The sequence below is a fragment of the Lepidochelys kempii genome, chromosome 6 (genome assembly GCF_965140285.1).
Source record: "Lepidochelys kempii isolate rLepKem1 chromosome 6, rLepKem1.hap1, whole genome shotgun sequence".
NCBI lineage: Eukaryota > Metazoa > Chordata > Testudines > Cheloniidae > Lepidochelys > Lepidochelys kempii.
In genome coordinates this window covers 106,461,909-106,482,375 of record NC_136385.1, presented here as the reverse complement: position 1 = coordinate 106,482,375, position 20,467 = coordinate 106,461,909, and the positions used below count along the sequence as shown (strand labels likewise).

Below are 20,467 nucleotides of genomic sequence, written 5' to 3'. Positions count from 1 at the left end.
ACATTTGCCTTGCTCTATCTTAAATCTTTCACTTTTGGTTCCATACCCACTTAGAGATATTGACCAAGAAGTGTTACAGTTTTACATCCTGAGGGTATTAAAAACAGAACTGAGGATCTGAAAGAGCATCTGAAAATAGGCATGCTTTAGTACTCAAAAACAGATTCAAATATCCACTATGAACATTTAACATGATAATCACTTCTTTACTTAGTAAGAGAAGCCGCCACAGGTACCTAGCCCAAAGTACAATTTAAAAATTCACAACACACTATACTGAAATACAATATTTATATCACCTGCTTACATCATGTTGATACTTTCCTCACTACTTCCTTAATGGAATTGGACATACAGTAAGGTTACTGAAAAATATAATAGTATTCACTGAAGAATTCGATAACTTATGATTTTTGCACTTGAACTAACTCTCAAAGAAGCACCTAGACAGAAGAGATTTGAAATGGACTCTTATACTCCAAACCTCTCATTTTGCTCATTCCTAATTTGCAAAATTATAGCCCTGGATTATTATTCCCCCCACCCTTCAGAATTTTCTTAATTCAAAAAAAGCACATTTTCTGTCAATCATACAGTGAAAGAATGCTCAATAATAATAATATTCAAAACAAAAACCATGAAATTTATTAGAAACTTATTGATAAATCAAAATAATGTAGACAATCATACAACCACCGGATAATTATTTTTCAGATCATTTGCTCAATCCATGGGCAAATGCTACTTTTACTCATAAAAACCAAATAGCAGTAGTTCTTGAGAGACTACTAACTTTAATTTACTATTTTTTTCAGATATACTGTATGACTTTATTTGTAGAAACACTGGAGTTTGACACTTCACAGAAAAGAGAGACAATCCAGCAAACATTTCTGCCATCTGCCCAGTACATCTCCTCCCTTGTTCTTCTGTACTGGTACCTAGAAGAACAGTTCATTTGTTTACTTCATATTTGAAGACAACACTCTTTGTGGCACAGCAGTCAAGTCGGAATGAATATTTGTCAGCGTAAACCTAAAGAGTGTAGCTGCTGACAAGTAGTATAAGATTATATTCATGGTTTTCAAGTTATTCCGCTCTCCATAAGGAAGAATTATAGAATTTCCACATCTGAGCACTGATAAAAGAGACTTAAATTTCATAAAGTGTAAAAACTGAGGCCATTTTTGGCAGATGTACAACAGAAAATTACTTTAAAACCTTTTAGTCACAACAACTCCCAGTAGTCTCCCAAAAGCCATCAGTAGTTACAACCTACAGTTTGGGAAACAAAGCAATAATGACCAACGTATCATTTGTTTTTACTAATGTATTTATTTATAGCTGTAGGAATAAAGGTGTATTTCATAGTTCACTCATCTGACTGTTTTCCTCCAGTTTGTTAGAAACAGATTTGCAGGTAACAAATACACAAGTTTACAGGTTCCCCAAGAAGTCCTATCTTCAAGTGTTCATACAGAATGACAGTGGCTATTTGATAGTGTTTTCAAGAGAAGCAAAAAAAGCTACAAACACTATCTACATAGATTTATATATCAAAGCATTAGCCAAGTGATATACACAGAAGAGCCACAAAAATAATATTCTACAATCTTTCATTTACTCCTGCCTCAGGCAAGAAGAATTAACACAAGTAGAAGTAGGCTGCTTGTTTATTTCAGTTCCACAGACATTTGAATTACAGTGCAATGGTTATAATCAAATTTTCACAACAGAATAGCCTTAAACCAAAATACCAGATCACCTGTACCATGAGCTACCATTTGTTTACTGATAGACAAACGTTAGTGTCAGTTCAAAAAGATGCCTCCTTTGAGATAATACATAAGGCTTTTCTGGTAATAAGGTATTGTCAAAGATTGTTTGTTTATTATAGTCCCATCTTTTAAAATGAAATAGCTTGCTTTTTTTATTTTTTGTCTTGGTCTTTTTCTGCATCCAAAAGTGCAGAGCGGATTCCTAACTTCTTAAGCTCTTCCACTAGGTCTCCATTCTGATGCATCTGGAGGAGTATGTCACAGCCACCAACAAATTCACCGTTAAGGTATACTTGAGGGATGGTAGGCCAGTTGGAGTAGTTTTTAATTCCTGTACCAGAAAATAAATTTAAAAAGGTTAAATCTATTGTTTTCAAATATACTGGAATTCATGAAAAGTAAGAGGCATTGCTTTAGCAGCATGCAGATTTTAACACTCTCAGTTCCTTCTCTTTGAGGCTGTGGGTCCTGTGCATTGCAGAAGAGCCATCAGAATTAACCACATTCCATTAAACTTTGTGTTTGTTTTGGCTCCCACCTAAAGCTAGAAATTTGAGACCCGAGTTCAATTCCAACCGTGACTGTTAAACAGAGCTGTGCAAGTATCATGCTTGCTTCCTGGGGATGAGAGAAGATTATTAAAGCAGGGGCTCTCAACCTTTCCAGACGACTGTACCCCTTTCAGGAGTCTGATTAGTCTTGAGTACCCCCAAGTTTCACTTCACTTAAAAGTTACTTGCTTACAAAATCAGACATAAAAATGCAGAAGTGTCACAGCACACTATTACTGAAAAATTGCTTACTTTCTCATTTTTACCATAAAATGAACCCCTGTACTAAAGTGACTTATTTGGCCAACTAAAGAAACAGGAGCCCTTTAAATCAGTGTCCAGTACTATTTGTATGGGGAATTTAATTACAGTATCCTCTGTGGGATTATTAAAGCTCCTTGTAGGGAATACATTCTTACTGCCTTTATACAGAGCTATTTGCTACTTAAAATTCATTTACTAGACAACTTGTCCTCTAACAGTCCTTGAATTTCTAGTGCTTTATCTTTTACTGGCAGACACTGAAATTCATGGGAGGGGCACAAGATGTAACAAGAAGTTAAGAAACAAATATGTAGTCTGCTACAATTAACCCGTATGAAAAGCCATGCAGACTAAACAATTTTTAAAATTATATACATAAAAGATTAAATAAGACCAGTCAAAAAATTTTCACAACAATACCCTTATGCCAAGCATTATTACTTGTTGATGCTAGGTATAGTTGAAGGATCTCAGGAAGATAAGGAAGAATTATTACAGATGTTGAAAAATACATGTAGTTTGTAGCTTTATACATGCAGTTTGTAACTTTAATATCATACCAAACACTGCAAACCTAACAGTTCACTTTCTTAACTTTAAAGTGCAAAGAACCATATCACTGCATGCTCATCCCTAGTCAGTCATTAACTAGGATCCCAGACAATGCTCTAAGTCTGTGGTTTTCAAACTTTGCAGGCTGTGTACCCTTTTCAAATAATGTAGTTTATCATATCCCCCCCCCCCCCGAGATACGGTCATAATATACCAATGAATAGATCGCCAAGTGTTACTAAATAAAATGTGTTGTCCGCCATTACAGGATTTTCCTTGAATACCCCCTGACAAGAGCTCATGTACCCCAGTTTGAAAACCACTGCTCTAAGCAGATGTTCCCTGCAGTGCAGAGTAACAAAATATTGACTGAAAATTGTTAAGACCAAATAGTGCATAACATGGAGAGATTACATTTTCACACCTTACAGAAGGTAACAATTTATTTTCTAAAAACCAGTTCTTTAATGGCAACAATAAACCAAGGTATCAACTTAATAGCAGACATATCCTTATTCAGAGACTATGTTCTCCAAATTGCAGTCAAACAATGGAGTCAAATTAAGTCTTTTCCACCTAATTTCTATGATTTATCTGTGCCTTAAAAGTGCTCTAGAAATTATAGGAACTTGTGTTTCATAATTACTACAAATTTGACTTTGACAACAAAACAGTGCTATCTAAAGTGTACATTAGGGAAAATTCCTAATGGCTGTTAAAGGTGCCTCCCAGATGATAATGTATCAAGCTAAGCAATTTTAGACTGTTTTCAGAGTAGCAACCGTGTTAGTCTGTATTCGCAAAAAGAAAAGGAGTACTTGTGGCACCTTAGAGACTAACCAATTTATTTGAGCATAAGCTTTTGTGAGCTACAGCTCACTTCACTGGATGCATTCAGTGGAAAATACAGTGGGGAGATTTATATACACAAAGAACATGAACAATGGGTGTTATCATACACACTGTAAGGAGAGTGATCACTTAAGATGAGCTAATACCAGCAAGGGGGGGGGGAACCTTTTGTAGTGATAATCAAGGTGTGCCATTTCCAGCAGTTGACAAGAATGTCTGAGGAACAGTGGGGGGAGGGTGTAAACATGGGGAAATAGTTTTACTTTGTGTAATGACCCATCCACTCCCATGGGCCATTACACAAAGTAAAACTATTCCCACTCCTCAGACGTTCTTGTCAGCTGCTGGAAATGGCCCACCTTGATCACCACTACAAAAGGTTTTCTCTCCCCGCCCCCACTGGTATTAGCTCATCTTAAGTGATCACTCTCCTTACAGTGTGTATGGTAACACCCATTGTTTCATGTTCTCTGTGTATATAAAATCTCCCCACTGTATTTTCCACTGAATGCATCCGATGAAGTGAGCTGTAGCTCACGAAAGCCTATGCTCAAATAAATTTGTTAGGCTCTAAGGTGCCACAAGTACTCCTTTTCTTTTTGAGAATCTTAGACTGTTTTCTCCACTTGAAAGAGCATGACCTATCCAAACCATTTACTCATTTAGCTGCTATAATAAACTAATTTCTACCTCAATAAGTGCTTTGTTTTCTGATTTCTAATCAGATTAGCCAATTCTCCTTACTCACTTTCATACTTAAATATATATTGATAAGGAAGTGTTTGAGTTCCAATCATGTGAGATTATGGTTTGCACAGTTAACAATACAGAAAGCTAATCCCACCAATACTAATTCTTTAGAAACTGCATCTTGAGATTTGTTATGGCTAACATTTTAATATGCTTACATTTTAAACAGTCACAGCAAAGCATTTTAAAGTACCATTTAAACTACAAATAGCCCCTTTACCTAGGACATGTTTTATTTTCACTACAGATAAGTGTCTAACAAAATAATAATTCTCTCTCTCATATTTGCAGTTCCATCCCCTGAAGTCTGGTGTCCCTCCTTACCACCTACTGTTAGCTGAATTCCCTATTTATTCCCGTCCTTGGGCAAAATTCCCACGGAAAACAAACATGACCTTAAGTGTAATATTAAGAACGTATCAACATTCTCCCCTAAGTGTACAGTGCACCAACTTCTCCAATTACAAAAGGGGAAAACCAAGTAAAATTTCATAACATTGTTTTCAATGCTGCATACCTATGGTCCAATCCCAGAGCTTAAATAAACTCCGTGGATCATTATGCAATGAACTACTGACTTGTTCAAGGTTCATGAAAGAAACCCAGCTGCATGCTATTTTTTACTTATCAAATCATTCTATTAAATCATACGATTAACAAATCATTTTACTTTAGAAATAGAAAGAACTACAACATTTTTATATTTTGAAGTTTAATAAAGACTTCCAGAAAGCACGATTCCAAAATCTCACATTTACCAATAACTAAAATAAGGTAGTTTGAATATAATGTAAAAGACGGTTTGGTATTAATATTTTACTTTACCATGAGATCTCACTACAGTTAAATCATGACATTGAAAAGCAATTTGAAAATAAAATAAATAAATAAAGACCAGATATAAACCTTTCAACTAAAGGCTAAATGAAAAGAAAGCAGAGGCCCAAATGCAAGAAGTAAACGGGGAAATGGGGGAGCAGAGAGAGAAATCATCCACCTGATAGATCTAAATATAAAGTATTAAATTCCTATCCTACCAAAAAAAACAAACAAACTTGCTGTAAAGTGTTTATAGTAAGCATTTCTAGTGCCCTACACCTGCATGTCTGCTTTCAAGGCAAAAATATCCCACTTCACAATCATTATACTTAAGTAACCCCATGAAACCTTAGCACTAAGCTAGGCATGTCCAAAAGGGAAGCAAGCAGAAAGAAGTTTCATGTGATCAGACTAGCAACCTTCCAGAAATGGAGATCCAGGAAAACAGGCACAAATACTTTCACATAAGCTAGCTTCTAGGTTGCTCGGATGGCAGAGTGTTCCCTGAATACTTCTTGTGCATGATATTGGGACCTGAGAAGGCATATTTTATACTTTACCAAAAGAAGGAAAAGTCCTGAGCAGTCAATGCTGATACACTGAACTGATGTACTGTGGTAGGAGTTCTCAAACTTTTTCATTGTCCATCACACCTCAAGACAGAGGTCGTATTGTGGGCCATTTCACATTCCATTCATAATTTCCCTGATAACCTCAACATTCCTGAGACAACTACAATAAGAAAAAGTATTGTTAACACAACATATTTTAGGTGCCTCTTAATGCAATTTAGCATCTCAACAAGGTCAAGAAGCAGTATGTGAACAGCCAGATCTCCAAGGACGACAGTCCAAGAACCACTGTATTCTGGGGGGTGACTAGAAATCTGGTTGTGATGTTGCACCCCATAATGCTTTGTAGAAATATGCTTATGAGTATAAATACGACATAACTGGAATATGTTTTATGCTAGATATGCCATGTAACATATCTCTGCAAAGGTTAACCAATTTATTTGAGCATGAGCTTTCGTGAGCTCACGAAAGCTCATGCTCAAATAAATTGGTTAGTCTCTAAGGTGCCACAAGTACTCCTTTTCTTTTTGCGAATACAGACTAACACGGCTGTTACTCTGAAACTAGTCTGTAAAAGAAGCTTATTGTAAAATCTGAGGGTGAGATTTACCTGCATTTAGTTTCTTACTGTACTAGAATTAGGCTTGTGTTTCATTTTATTTTGCTTGGTAACTTACTTTGTTCTGTCTGTTATTACTTGGAACCACTTAAATCCTACTTTTTATATGTAATAAAATCACTTTTCACTTATTAACCCAGAGCAAGTAATTAATTCCTGGGGGAGCAAACCGCTGTGCAAATCTCTCTATCAGTGTTATAGACGGCAAACAATTTATGAGTTTACTCTGTATAAGCTTTATACAGAGTAAAACAGATTTGGGGTTTGGATCCCATTGGGAACTGGGTGTTGGAGACAGGAGCACTTCTTAAGCTGTTTTCAATTAAGCCTGCAGCTTTTGGGGGATGTGGTTTGGACCTGGGCCTGTGTTTGTAGCAGGCTAGTGTGTCTGGCTCAACAAGGCAAGGTATTGAAGTCCCAAGCTACCAGGGAAAACGGGCTCAGAGGTAGTCCCAGCACATCAGGTGGCAGTCTCAAGGGGGTTTCTGTGACCCAACCCGTCACACTGGTAGACACAGAAAATATCACAAAAATTAAAGTATGGGAAGGATTATTTCTTATGTACCCTCCTCCCCAATTTTCATAGTTCATCTGTGCCTTCTGCTTCACATCCAACAATTGAAATCCCAATTCCCTGAGATATCAGACTGCTGTAAAACAGAAAACAAGATTTTCAAATGAGAAGTTTTAGGAGCAGATAAAATTCTAGGGGCAAGAGAGGGAAAGAGCTGCCACATAAGGGATCAGATAGTGGTTCTAAGAGTCTTCAGTTTTGGTATTCTCTCTCTCTGACAGCAGTCACTACGAAATGCTCTAGTAGAAGGTACAAGAATCCTCATAAAATATACTTATAGAATAACCTAGCCTCAGGGGAAATTTCTGTCAGTTAGTGGGTCCTGAAGCATGATAATTTAGGCTGATTTTTTTTCCAGCTTTACTACTATAACTATTATAGAATTGTAGGACTGGAAGGGACCTTGAGAGGACTTTAGTCTAGTCCCCTACACTCAAGGCAGGACTAAGTATTATCATCCATCTTTGCGATCTGTATAAATGCTTACCATTCCTTAATACAGAAATGGTGGGGAGGAAAATACAAGCCAAAACAGAATGGTCTCTAAACAAAATATTTTCCAAAACTATTGTGATGACGTGTCAATGGCTGTTTAAGATCAGGAGAGCTGCAAAGCAACTGTCAAGCTGTAAAGAGTTTAGAACCAAAAGGAGATGTCAGTCATAACTTCTGAACTGTGCCACCTTTGACCCAAATTTCACCAAACCTAGAGGTCACACTGGAAGTTAGTAAGAGCTTACAGGACTGCAAATAATTTGCATAAAACAGAATAGAGCACATAATGTAATGTAACCCAAATTAAGATTTGAATTCAGTGGGATGAAGATAATGAGCCTTGCCTATCTTGTATGAGCCAACATATTTCTTCACAGATTTATGTTGCTCCAGTCAAGCACATAATAAGCAGTGTTCTGGCAAGCTGATAGTGATTATTTTGACAAATTATTTTCCTACTGAAGCTTATTCAGGAATGTTATAGCTTTGAGTCAATGGACAAAATATTCTTCTATTCCACTGCTACTGGCATACGCTGTTTGTTTATAGCCTCCATTTTTCCTTAATGTATGGTACTAGTACCATTATCGGTAACAGTGAGCACAGGTCTAGTTGATTTGAGAATCTTTCTTTCAAAAAAGAAAAAAGATGCAATCGGCAAAGAAAACAAGCCACAGGGGTTGGCTGCTCAGAGCAAGATAAGAATCATGCCACAGCTTTGTCATCTATGTGGGCCTCACCTTTTAACCTGTGAGCACACTTGTGACTCTTAGGTATCATCCCAATTTGAAACCTGGTGAACCAAAGTGGTGGGGGGAGGGTTAATGGGTTCTGGGATTACTTTCAGAGACTACAAAATTTCGCTGTACGGTGAAGTTATGCCAGGACGATGCTTTCAGGGAATACAATGTACAGCTGAGCTGATATCTACATGGCTTTGTGCACATTCTAAGTAAAGAGGTTAAAGTGTTTTAGAAACATTAAGGTTACACTGCCCAAGTGAAGTATGATAATAAATTTTATTTCTGTTTTACAGATGTGCCACATAGATAGAATTTCATAGGATCTGGCTACTTAACTTCCTTAGGCCCTTTCGATAAACACAGCACAAAACCACACATCTATAGCAGCCATGAACAAAACCCAGGTCTCTGTACTCCCAGTCCCAAGATCACCCTTCCTCTACAACTGAGGATTTGAGCTGCTCCCCGGATGGGCTACAACTCGGGCCACTGGGGCGTGACAAGGCGGGACGCCGGCTCACACAGACACGATACCATCCCCTTGCGACTTTCTCGCTCAAAGCAGGCACTTCGGGCCTGGTTTTTCAGCGCTGCTGAGCACCTAGAGATCCAGTAAAGTCAGGGAGAGCTGCTGGTGCTCAGCGCCCATGGAGAAAAGCAAGCCCCTACGGGGTCCCCTTTTGGGGGTGTACGTGGAAGGCTTCTGCCTTCCCTCCACCGCCCGCAACAGGGTCCCGTCCAGCGTGTGTCGGAGGGGGCCGGGTCTGCCTACCCACAGCCCCCTAAGGCTACCCGGGCGCTAACCTTGCCGGAGGTCGGCGTCCTGCAGCACGTCGTAGGCCTGGAAGTCCTGCACCCCGTGCAGGCGCAGGATCTGCACCACGGCGTTGCTGAAGCCGCACAGGGGCTGGGCCGGGTTGCCCTTCATGAACACGACCACGGGGTGCGCCCGCACCAGCCGCTCCACCGACTCCCGCGACCCTCGGCCGCCGTCCCCGGCCGCGGCCTGGCTGAGGGGCCGCGCGCCCCATCGCAGCGGGGCACGACGCAGCAGCGAGGCCGCGCGCAGCCAGCACAGAGAACCGCTCATCGCGGCCTTCCCTAGCGGCAGCTTCCCACGCCGAGCGACACAGTCACCCAATCCACCTCCAGTCCGTTCCTCCTCCCCATTGGTAGAGGCGGCAAAACGTCACGGATAGCCTTAACCAAAGATAGGCAGAAATACCTGTCAATCCACATCCGTTGCCAATAAAGCGCATCAGAGACTTTTTCTGGCCCGTCCGCCAGTTCACGGCGCTTCCTCCCTATTGGCGGAGCCTGGGATCATACAGCGGGCCTTGAGTGGATATAAATACTTGTCAATCGACCCGAACAACCAATAATGCGCCGCACATCCGGATGGACCCTCCCACTGAATTATTAATCCGGCCCCTGCTGCGCAGCTTTTGGCAGTGCTAGCCGCGAGGGGCGAGGCCAGTCAGGGTCTCGGTACGGAGAGGGGGCGGGTAACTTTTGGCGGGTTCCGTTTCCGGCGTGGGGAGCGCTGGGGCGGTGTCTGCGGCGGCATCTCGGAGGTACAGCGCGGTGCGGCTCGCGGTGTCTGCGGCGGGGGGTGCGGGCCGGTGCGGCCCTGAGGCGCCCTCAGCCGGCGGGGATTTTAGGCGCGGTGGAGACCGTTGTGGTCTCTGGGGCTCGGCGTCCGTGGGGTCTCCCGGCCCCACGGCTCCTGGCGTGGGGCTGCGCTCCCCGAGCCGCTTCTCTCGGCCTAGAGCGGGGCCGGAGCACAGCGGGCCTCGCTGGGTGGTGCCGCGCCCTGCCCGGGTCCGGGGTCGGTTTGCCCCGCGGGGGGCTCGGCCGCCTGTGGCTCTGGCGGGCAGGTCTGGGCGGGCCGCGCGTGACGGCCGAGGCCTAGTGGGGAAGCGGGTTGGTCCCCGTCCCCCAGGCGTGCAAGGCCTGTCTGGCTGCCCCGGGGGCCGGGGGGCTCTGTCCCATCTGGCTCGGTAACATCGCGTCTCCCCGAGCGCCCTCGAGACCCCCCGGCAGAATCCGCGGGGCCGGCCTCGCGGAGACAAGGCTCCGTCCGCCGCTGTGGCGCGTAAAGGAGCCAAGCGGGGTGGGAAGAGCTTTTAACCAGCCCCCGCTGGTCGCTGTCGAGCTCTCGCTCTTCGCTGTGAGCAGGGCTCCTGGAGTAAAAGGTGTCATTCAAGGCTGGGTGGGGGAAGGGGTGGGAACCTGGGGAAGGGACACAGGGTGCCTCTTTCTGTAGTAGCAGTTAAAAGCTGAGTCTTAGGGTAAAACTTTAAAGTCACTTAAGTCCCTGCTTTTACAAATGATGTGGGCACTTAAGTGCCTAGATTCCTGTTGACCTTTGGCTCCACGGTGTTTGTCACTTTTTTGAAAACTTTGCCCAGGATTTTCTGAGTTTCCAGTGGTGGGTCTGTGGTCTTGGAGCTGCCCTTGGTTGGTTGTACTCGGGGCTTACCAGGCTTGCAGAGAGAGCATCTGTCTGAGGAAGCCGAGGCATGCCTGTAAGAGTAATAGCAGAACCATGTGCAATATTCCTCTCACAGTCCTAATTCTGTTGCCACGGAGATAATGACTTATTCCATGTCATTATCCATCTACCAACAGTAAGAGTAACTTTGCAGTCTGATATTGTTTAGCAAATACTGAGTTTTGCTGAACACTAAAAACTGCTATAAACTTTCAGTGGGTTCCTTCAAACCTGTTCTTACCAATGTATATTTGGAGTTATGTGCAGGAACTTGGTTTGTGATAGTTATTGGTGGTCTTGCATAACAAGAATCTTTTGAAATAATACTTAGCTTTATATAATGCTGCTTTAGTTAAAAAAAAAAAACCCCACTGAATAAACAAAAACAGAACAAGATCCTTTGGTTGTGTAGCATAAACTGTATTATCCTATACATTCGTCCATTCCATAAAATAGGTATCAATTAATGGCAAAAGGGATCCTTGCTTTTACGTCTGACAATTTCACCAAAACAGTCATGACTGTTTTGGTGAAATTGTCTTTTTATTCAACTGTAATCTTCCTAAAATTCAAACTTATTAATAAACCTTTCTGTTTATTTTCCAGATTAGTGATTCAAATCACCTACTCTGAAGAAATCTGAATGTGGCTTCAGTGGGAATTTTAAGGAAATCTAATGCACTCCTAATGTTGCAGATGTTCCTGCTGCGGAAGACAATCTCATACCATTCTGAAGACCTGTAATATATGATAAAAATCAGTAATGAAGTTGCAGTGCTTATACAAGTCCCTCTAATTTGTTCTTGTAATCTGAATTGGATTGTCTATTATAATGGGTACCTAGTTTCTAAATTGATTTGTAACACACTTCTAGTGAAATACTTAAGCTCTAAAATTCTTGCACTGTAGATATTACTCACGTTACATAATACAACATTATTCAGTACCCCACAGCTGATCCTTATGTAACTCATGTTGGCTTCATTAGGTAAAAACTAGCTATACACAATCCCTGGATAATTAAAACTATTAGTAAACACTTGTGAAATATGCTAAGACTACGTGTAATCACTGATTTGCCTGTTTCCTTTTTTAATTGAAAGAATACAAATGCTTTCTGCAACTCATCACACAACTGTCACTAGTAGTTAAAGGCTAGCATCAATTCTAGTATTTCAGAGCACAAGTGAGATTAGGAAGCTCATTTACACTTCATTTTGATTAACTTCTCCTATTGGAGTAACAAGTTGAAGTGGCTTGAGAGCAGGCTCTGGGGTGGGGCCAGAAATGAGAAGTTCAGGGGGATGGGGAAACAGGAGGGGGTCAGGGTGCAGGCTCCAGGTGGTGCTTACATCAAGCAGCTCCCAGAAGCAGTGGCATGTCCCAGCTCCTATGCGGAGGCATGTCCAGGTGGCTCTGCACAATGCCCTGTCCCCACAGTTCCTGGCCAATGGGAGCTGCGGGGGCAGCGTGGTTGCCCCTAAGTGTAGGAGCCGGAGGGGGGACATGCCACTTCTTGGTGGGAGCTTGAGGGGTGGATTAAAACGTCTGGAGGGCTGGATGCAGCCCCTGAGCTGTAGTTTGCCCACCCCTGTCTTAAGGGCAGTAGTTGTCCTTTACGGTGGTTACATAGCGCCTAGCACAATAGCATTATGACCTGGCTAAAGCTGCTAGGTGCTGTTACAGTATAAATGATAACTCTAAACTAGATGCTAATAAAAACAATAGGAAAAATGATCTAAATATTAAATGTTCCATGTAATTCTAATAATTCTTTGTCTAGTCCTGTTTTTAGACACTCATGAGCACTAAAATGGCTTTTACAGCCCCCCCCCCCCCTTTTTTGGCATTCATTCTTAACAAGATGTCTTTCTACACCTGGCCTACTAAAATTAATTACAGTGGGGTGTCTTCTTTTGGGGAGGAGTTCAGTAGAGGCATACAGAAGAATTGCAGCATGCTAGTTACCAAAGAAAACTGAGAGTTCCAAAACCAGCAAACAGGGTATGGCTATGTGGCTTCTGAATGTTAGGTTTTGAAGAACAAGAAACATCAAAGTAACTAGACCACCCATAGATTGTCTGACTCTAAATGGTGTCAAGGTATAATGTGCTGCACATCATTAACTTTTTTTGCTTTGTAAAGCAGAGAGCCCTACTAAAGCTGTGTAAGCAATGACGAAGACATTTTGAGTGCTTGTGTGGTCTCTGCAGAAGAAGTTGGATGGAATTTTTGAGTCTGGTTGTCAGCAGAAGCAAACCTATCTAGGGCCAAATTGGCATCTGTGCTCCATGCTAAACAGAAAAATCTCCGGCTCTGACTATTATGAGACCAGTTGGTATTGGGGGGGGGGGGGGGGGGAGAGTCCCAGATGACTGGGAAAAGGCTAATGTAGTGCCAATCTTTAAAAAAGGGAAGAAGGAGGATCCTGGGAACTACAGGCCACTCAGCCTCACCTCAGTTCCTGGAAAAATCATGGAGCAGGTCCTCAAGGAATCCATGTTGAAGTACTTGGAGGAGAGGAAGGTGATCAGGAACAGTCAGCATGGATTCACCAAGGGAAGGTCATACCTGACTAATCTAATCGCCTTCTATGATGAGATTACTGGTTCTGTGGATGAAGGGAAAGCAGTGGATGTATTGTTTCTTGACTTTAGCAAAGCTTTTGACACGGTCTCCCACAGTATTCTTGTCAGCAAGTTAAAGAAGTATGGGCTGGATGAATGCACTATAAGGTGGGTAGAAAGTTGGCTAGATTGTCGGGCTCAACGGGTAGTGATCAATGGCTCCATGTCTAGTTGGCAGCCAGTGTCAAGTGGAGTGCCCCAGGGGTCGGTCCTGGGGCCGGTTTTGTTCAATATCTTCATAAATGATCTGGAGGATGGTGTGGATTGCACTCTCAGCAAATTTGCGGATGATACTAAACTGGGAGGAGTGGTAGATACGCTGGAGGGCAGGGATAGGATACAGAAGGACCTAGACAAATTGGAGGATTGGGCCAAAAGAAATCTGAGGTTCAACAAGGACAAGTGCAGAGTCCTGCACTTAGGACGGAAGAACCCAATGCACCGCTACAGACTAGGGACCGAATGGCTAGGCAGCAGTTCTGCGGAAAAGTACCTAGGGGTGACAGTGGACGAGAAGCTGGATATGAGTCAGCAGTGTGCCCTTGTTGCCAAGAAGGCCAATGGCATTTTGGGATGTATAAGTAGGGGCATAGCGAGCAGATCGAGGGACGTGATCGTTCCCCTCTATTCGACATTGGTGAGGCCTCATCTGGAGTACTGTGTCCAGTTTTGGGCCCCACACTTCAAGAAGGATGTGGATAAATTGGAGTGAGTCCAGCGAAGGGCAACAAAAATGATTAGGGGTCTGGAACACATGACTTATGAGGAGAGGCTGAGGGAACTGGGATTGTTTCTTCTGCAGAAAAGAAGAATGAGAGGGGATTTGATAGCTGCTTTCAACTACCTGAGAGGTGGTTCCAGAGTGGATGGTTCTAGACTATTCTCAGTGGTAGAAGAGGACAGGACAAGGAGTAATGGTCTCAAGTTGCAGTGGGGGAGGTTTAGGTTGGATATTAGGAAAAACTTCTTCACTAGGAGGGTGGTGAAACACTGGAATGCATTTCCTAGGGAGGTTTTAAGGTCAGACTTGACAAAGCCCTGGCTGGGATGATTTAATTGGGGATTGGTCCTGCTTTGAGCAGGGGGTTGGACTAGATGACCTCTTGAGGTCCCTTCCAACCCTGATATTCTATGATTCTACCTCTTATACCATGTAGGTAGACAATCTAGAGAGCTATTAGTCTCTCTCTGTAGTCAAGATGGTGATTAGCTTCTAATATAAAATGAAAGTGGGAGCCCCTCCCTTCAGCTAATACTGCATATGGGATTTCTCACTGAGCTCCTCTAACAGGGAATGGCTTTTTCTGGATCTTGAACTCTGTCTGTGAGAGGCTGAGCCTGTACCTCTCTTGTAAGGCCTTGGGGCTTGCCCATGCTTCTGTCCTAGAGCCAGATTCTCTTCCTCAAGTGGCACAAACAGTGATATAATAGTGTAATCTTAGTGATCTTTCTTTCCTTTCAGAGTCCTGGCTTTGCAGAACTTTGCTCCTCGAATTGGACCAGCTGCATAGCCTCTCTCTGTTCCACTTCTCCATCATCACGGAGCAGGAAGGCAGCTAAGAGGAGCTGTGCTATGATTACTCCCAGCCCACAGACCCTTTCCAATGGGTAGGGGAATCGGAGTCTGGAGGGCTTGTGGGGAAGCTCTGCTTCCCCACACATTAGCTTAATCTCCTCTGGAGACATCTGATAAGACCACTCAGCCCATTCTGCTCTTGTGACTTTAGCAAACCAGGATGTACTTGCCTATCAATTATTCTTTAAGGTGTATGGCCAAAAATCCCATTGGACCAAGCTGCTTCTAAAGAGGTAAACGCTCCGGTGTTGCATCCTATGCTCTTTGGTGGATAATTGAGTCACTCGGTGAGCAATGTGGCATCCTTTCTGACTCCTTCCTAAGTAGAAGATCTGTCCTTTCATAGTGATGTTTCCTTGCACTTCTCCAGTTATATGTTGGGTGGGAAGGGCCAAAGCTGCAGTCTCACCACCATCCCATCCACCTAGCCTAAAGCTCTCCAGATCTTCATCTCCTTCCTTGAACTCTTAACTCCCCCAAAGAAGAAGGGAAGCCAGAAAAGCAGACGAATCCTTTCACTGAACAGATTTGAAACTAGCAGGAGAAAACTAATCAAGCTATTTCTCCTTAAGACAGATGCCCTATACCTCTTTCTGTGTTTCAATTGTCAAAGTTTGACTCAGACTCACAATTTATCAGACCACTCTGTTTTATTGGCAAAACTGCTCTGCTAATACATTTAGAAGTGAGCCCCCCGAGTGGGGCTTGTGTCTCTTAATTTACACAGTTTTTTGGAGAACAAGTTACAGAGAAGTTACAGACAAAAGAAGAAAAAGATTTTAGTCACCACCCTTCAAGATCCCTGAGACCAGTCACGTATCTTCAATTACCTGCCACCCTTAACAATCTCCTTTAACAGCTTCCAGTTAACTTAACTAATTGCCCTTCACACCTTCCATTCTGATGCCTGCTTCTTAGATGTGCTGGCTCTATCTTAATTGCTTCTCCATTCAAAAGCTAACTGTCCCTACATGTGCTCCCTCAGATACCTTGTAACATGTTTTGGCATGCTCTCTCATATACAATGTATCCAGCATGTCCCCTTATACAATGTTATACTTCCACAATCCCCCCTTTTGGTCAAAGCTACACCCATGACCAATGACTTACTGGATTCCATGCATCAGTCGTTCTTTTTCATTACTTTCACTGGTGACATTTAACAACATTAGATTAGCCCTCTGGTTAGGGGTAACCTGATGGATGGTGTGTCTTGTGCAGTTTTGGATACAACAAGAAATCAATTGAAAACACACAAAGATTATTAGAATTCCAAATAGGATAGTCAGGATTCCTTGAAACAACCAGTTTCCCAGACTAGAGAAATTGAATAAGTTACTTATCTTTTTCCACAAGGAACTTGGTTCTTTGTGGGGAAGGTATGCAATTTTCTCCAGATGGCTAGCACGATTTATTACCTGATAATACTAATGAGGTAATAAATCATATGTATACACAGCATTCTGTTCCAATTAGAGGACAGGTCCCTCCTTTGGCTGCCAGTATTATATCTAATGCCCGACGGTTTTGGAGGGCCACTTGTCGGACCGCTCCTGCTTCTTTGGCTAGAGCTTTTAAGCTCTCTCCTGTTTCATTGGCCATGATCTCAACCACCGCTTGTAACCTTAAAAGCCTTTTGCATGGTGGATTACCCCCCCTTCTGGGACTAAAGAAATGCCAACAGCTTCTTCCCAAGTTAGGGGGCTTATGTTATCCACATACCATTTAGCATCTGGCAAGTCCCTCCTTTTTCGCCTGAAATTACGGAGGCGATTTCGTGGGAGGGATTGAAGCACCCGGAATTGTGGGAAAAGTTGAGCAGGATAACAGATACCTGACCAATTTGCTGGTAACACAGTGTAAGCATTTTCCCCACAAACCCAATGATGTCCATTAAAGCTGGGAAGGGTTGACTGCAACCCTTTGACATGTAAGAATTTACGAAGGAGGAATAGTATCCCCCAAAGGGCACAGGATGACTTTCACTGGGAGAAGAGGTAGCATTCACATGACATTTGTAGATGGTGCTGTTTTTTCTCAGGGAGGCTGTAGGGGGAGCAAGAGATTGAATCTTTGGTTTGGTCCCAGGTTGAGAGGAAGCTTATCTTTCCATACCCAGTTCGCCATTCTCCAACCTTGTTTGAATAGTCCCATACACCATGGGACACGATGTATTGGAGACAGCTGCTCCTCCCTAGATTCAGCCCTGTCCCATTATACACCCAGCACCAGTGGCCCTTTCCTTTCACCACACTTATAAGTTTAGGAACATATGTTTTTCCCCACCCCCAAGTGTCATTTTCCTTCCATGTCCTTTTAAGTGGATAGGGTTCTCCAGCAAGCTCTGAGGAATTCAAAGGGATTGCCATGGTGGGGATACTAGCTTGTGAGTGAGCTGGGATGTGGCTGCAGACCCAGCAATTAGAAATATTCAGGATCTGGGCTATCTGCACTTGTTGTTGGATGAAAGAATTGTCACTGTCACTCTGGATTCCCCAGACCCTCAGGACACAGTAGCTGAGGATTAAGCTTCTCAAAGGACACATGTTGGAAGCAGGACCCTTTCTGGTTCCAACAACCCCTTTCGAGGGAACCGCAGTCACGGTTTTACGTCCACCAGGCAGCAGGCGCTAGGCTCACTACTGCTTCTTGTTTGTTGGGTCCTGCTGTCTACTTACCCTCTGCTTCTGGCAACCCTTACGAGAGCGCAGATTGTAAGGTATTGCAGGCTGTTCCTCTTTGTCTTCTGGGGTTGAAGCTGGTTCTGTGTGGTCTTGCAGAGGTGCTTGGTCCCCTTGAGGTGGCGCTGGCTTACACTGTGAGGCGTGGATCCATGCAGCGATGCTGGATAATTTCACTGCTGTCTGGGTGGTGAGCAGTACCTGGTATGGACCCTTCCACCGGGGTTCCAAGGCGTGCTTCCGAAGGTGGTGCTGCAGGTAGACCCAATCACCAGGCTCAAGAGTGTGACAGGCAGCAGAGATGGGTTCCGTTGGCCAAGCTGCTCGCACCTGCGAATGGAAGGAGCTCACAGCTTGCATTAACCCTTTGCAGTATTGGAGGAGCGTGCTGTGAGTTAGGTTTAGGTCTGGGGCTGGGGTAATAGTAGCCATTGTTCGCATAGGGTGTCCCATGATGATTTCAAATGGACTCAGTTTGTGTCTCTGGGATGGGGATGACTGAATTTCCATAAGGGCCAGTGGTAAAGCAGCTGGCCAGTTTAACCCTGTGGAACTACAGATTTTTGCCAGCTTATTTTTAAGCACACCATTTCGCCTTTCAACTGCCCCTGCACTCTGTGGATGGTAAGGGCAGTGCAACAGGTGGGTGACATGTAATACCTGGTTTAGATGTTGAACAATTTTTCAAGTAAAACGTGTTCCCCGGTCACTAGACAAAGTGGCAGGAATTCCCTTGGTAGGGATAATGTGGTTTAACAGACATTTTGCAACGGACAATGAATCAGCTTTGCGACAGGGAAAGGCTTCAATCCAACCCGAAAACAGACATATTATAACTAAAATGAATTCATATTTCTGACACTTTGGCATTTGTACAAAATCTAGTTGCCAGTGTAGGAAAGGTGCTTGAGGCAAACCCTTGTGTTACTTTTACAGATTTGCCTACATTGTGGCTTTGACAAGTAACACAAGTGGCACAGTGGCGGGTTGCAAAGGAGCTGAGATGGGGAGCCCACCACCCCGCCTTACTCATAGCAGAGACCATCCCCTCCTTGCCGACATGCAAAACACCATGTAGCAGGGCGGCTAGAGATGGGTAGAGTGAGAGGGGGCCTACAAAGGTACCGGTGGGCGATCGCCAAAGGGAATCAGAATGCAAAGAGCAACCCAAAACACTCCAGGAGTCTTTCTCTGTTTCTGGGGCAGAATCCTGGAGCTGAGCGAGATGAGACAGGGATGGTGGCGTTACAGAGACAGAGAGGGGACCAAGAAACGCTTCTGGTGAAGGTTTTATAGTGGCGGCATGTTTTACAGCAGCATCAGCAAGTGCATTACCTTTTGCCACCTCGGTGTCTGACGCTGAGTGGCCAGTACACTTAACAATTGCCAAGGCAGATGGTAGTAAAACTGCATACAGGAGGGCGGCAATGTAGGGGCCATTCTTGATAGGGGTACCAGTAGAGGTAAGAAAACCTCAAGCCTGCCAGAGGGTGCCAAAGTCATGCACAACCCCAAAGGCATACCGAGAATCAGTAAAAATAGTGGCAGAGAGCCCCTCGGCTAGAAAGCAGGCACGGGTTAGAGCAATCAGTTCAGCCACCTGGGCAGAGGTCACAGAGGGTAAGGGTGCAGCTTCTATGGTCTCAGAGAGAGAGACCACAGCGTACCCTGCAAGAAGGTGGCCTTGGTCATTTCTATAACAGGACCCATCAGTGAATAATACCAGGTCAGAGTTAGGGAGAGGTACATCTGAAAGGTCGGGGCATGGGACAGTGATAGCGGAGACAGTTGCAAGGCAGTCATGGGGTTCACCATCACTAGGTAAAGGAAGGAGGGTAGCAGGGTTTAACCGGGAGCAGCGCTTAATAGTGATATGTGAGGCTGAAAGCAGCAAAAGTTCATACCTAGTGAGGCTAGCAGAGGAGAGGTGAGCAGTGTTGCGTTGCAGAAAGAGAGTTTCCACAGAATGGGGAACCGTGAGAGGAGAGCGGAGGACAAGGGACTCAGACATCTCGACCAGGCGCGCTGCAGCAGCTACAGCGTGTAGGCAAGGGGGTAAACCCTGGGCTACAGGGTCCAAGGTTGCAGAAAAATAAGCCACCGGGCAATTTCTGTCACCGTGCTCCTGAGTAAGAACCCCGAGGGCATAAGCAGATTGTTCGTGACAGAAAAGGGTAAAAGGCTTGTCATAGGTTACCCTAAGGCAGGGGCAGAGGCTAAATTCTGCTTAAGGGAGATGAAAGCAGCATTTGCTTCAAGTGGCCATGGCATGGGGTTAGGTACAGAGGATCAAGTGAGTTCTTGGAGTGGTTTAGCCAGAGAAGCATATTGGGGAATCCATTGCCTACAGAACCCTGTCATGCCTAAGAATTTTCTGACCTGGTGTGGAGAGCAAGGCTGGGGAAAGCTAAGGATGGCTTGTACCCGGGCTGGATAGAGTGTACGGGAGCCCTGGGAGAGAAGGAAGCCTAGGGATGTGACAGAGGTTTTGCAGAGCTGCAATTTTGTGCGAGAAGC

At 43.8% G+C, this 20,467-nt stretch overlaps 1 protein-coding gene, 1 long non-coding RNA gene and 1 other non-coding gene across 3 annotated transcripts; 2 read left to right on the top strand and 1 right to left on the bottom strand.

The window, feature by feature from the left end:
* Positions 1-1,315: 1,315 nt before the first annotated feature.
* Positions 1,316-9,778, bottom strand: GLRX5 (glutaredoxin 5). The gene is made up of 2 exons (XM_073349578.2): positions 9,377-9,778; positions 1,316-2,109 (listed from the first exon to the last, which is right to left on the bottom strand). The coding sequence occupies exons 1-2, from the start codon at positions 9,660-9,662 to the stop codon at positions 1,931-1,933; spliced, it is 465 nt and encodes a 154-aa protein (XP_073205679.1). The 5' UTR covers positions 9,663-9,778; the 3' UTR covers positions 1,316-1,930.
* A 280-nt stretch (positions 9,779-10,058) lies between these two features.
* Positions 10,059-12,122, top strand: LOC140913346 (uncharacterized). Its single transcript, XR_012159552.1, has 2 exons — positions 10,059-10,146; positions 11,673-12,122. It is a non-coding gene; the product is annotated as an uncharacterized LOC140913346 (long non-coding RNA).
* Positions 11,007-11,276, top strand: LOC140913950 (small Cajal body-specific RNA 13). Its single transcript, XR_012159713.1, has one exon.
* Positions 12,123-20,467: the final 8,345 nt, after the last annotated feature.

Coding starts and splice junctions, on each gene's coding strand:
- GLRX5 (XM_073349578.2), bottom strand. CDS start 9,662: ATGAGCGGTTCTCTGTGCTGGCTGCGCGCGGCCTCGCTGCTGCGTCGT. Junction 2,110..9,376: donor GGACGCCGACCTCCGGCAAG/GTTAGCGCCCGG, acceptor TTTCTGGTACAG/GAATTAAAAACTACTCCAAC.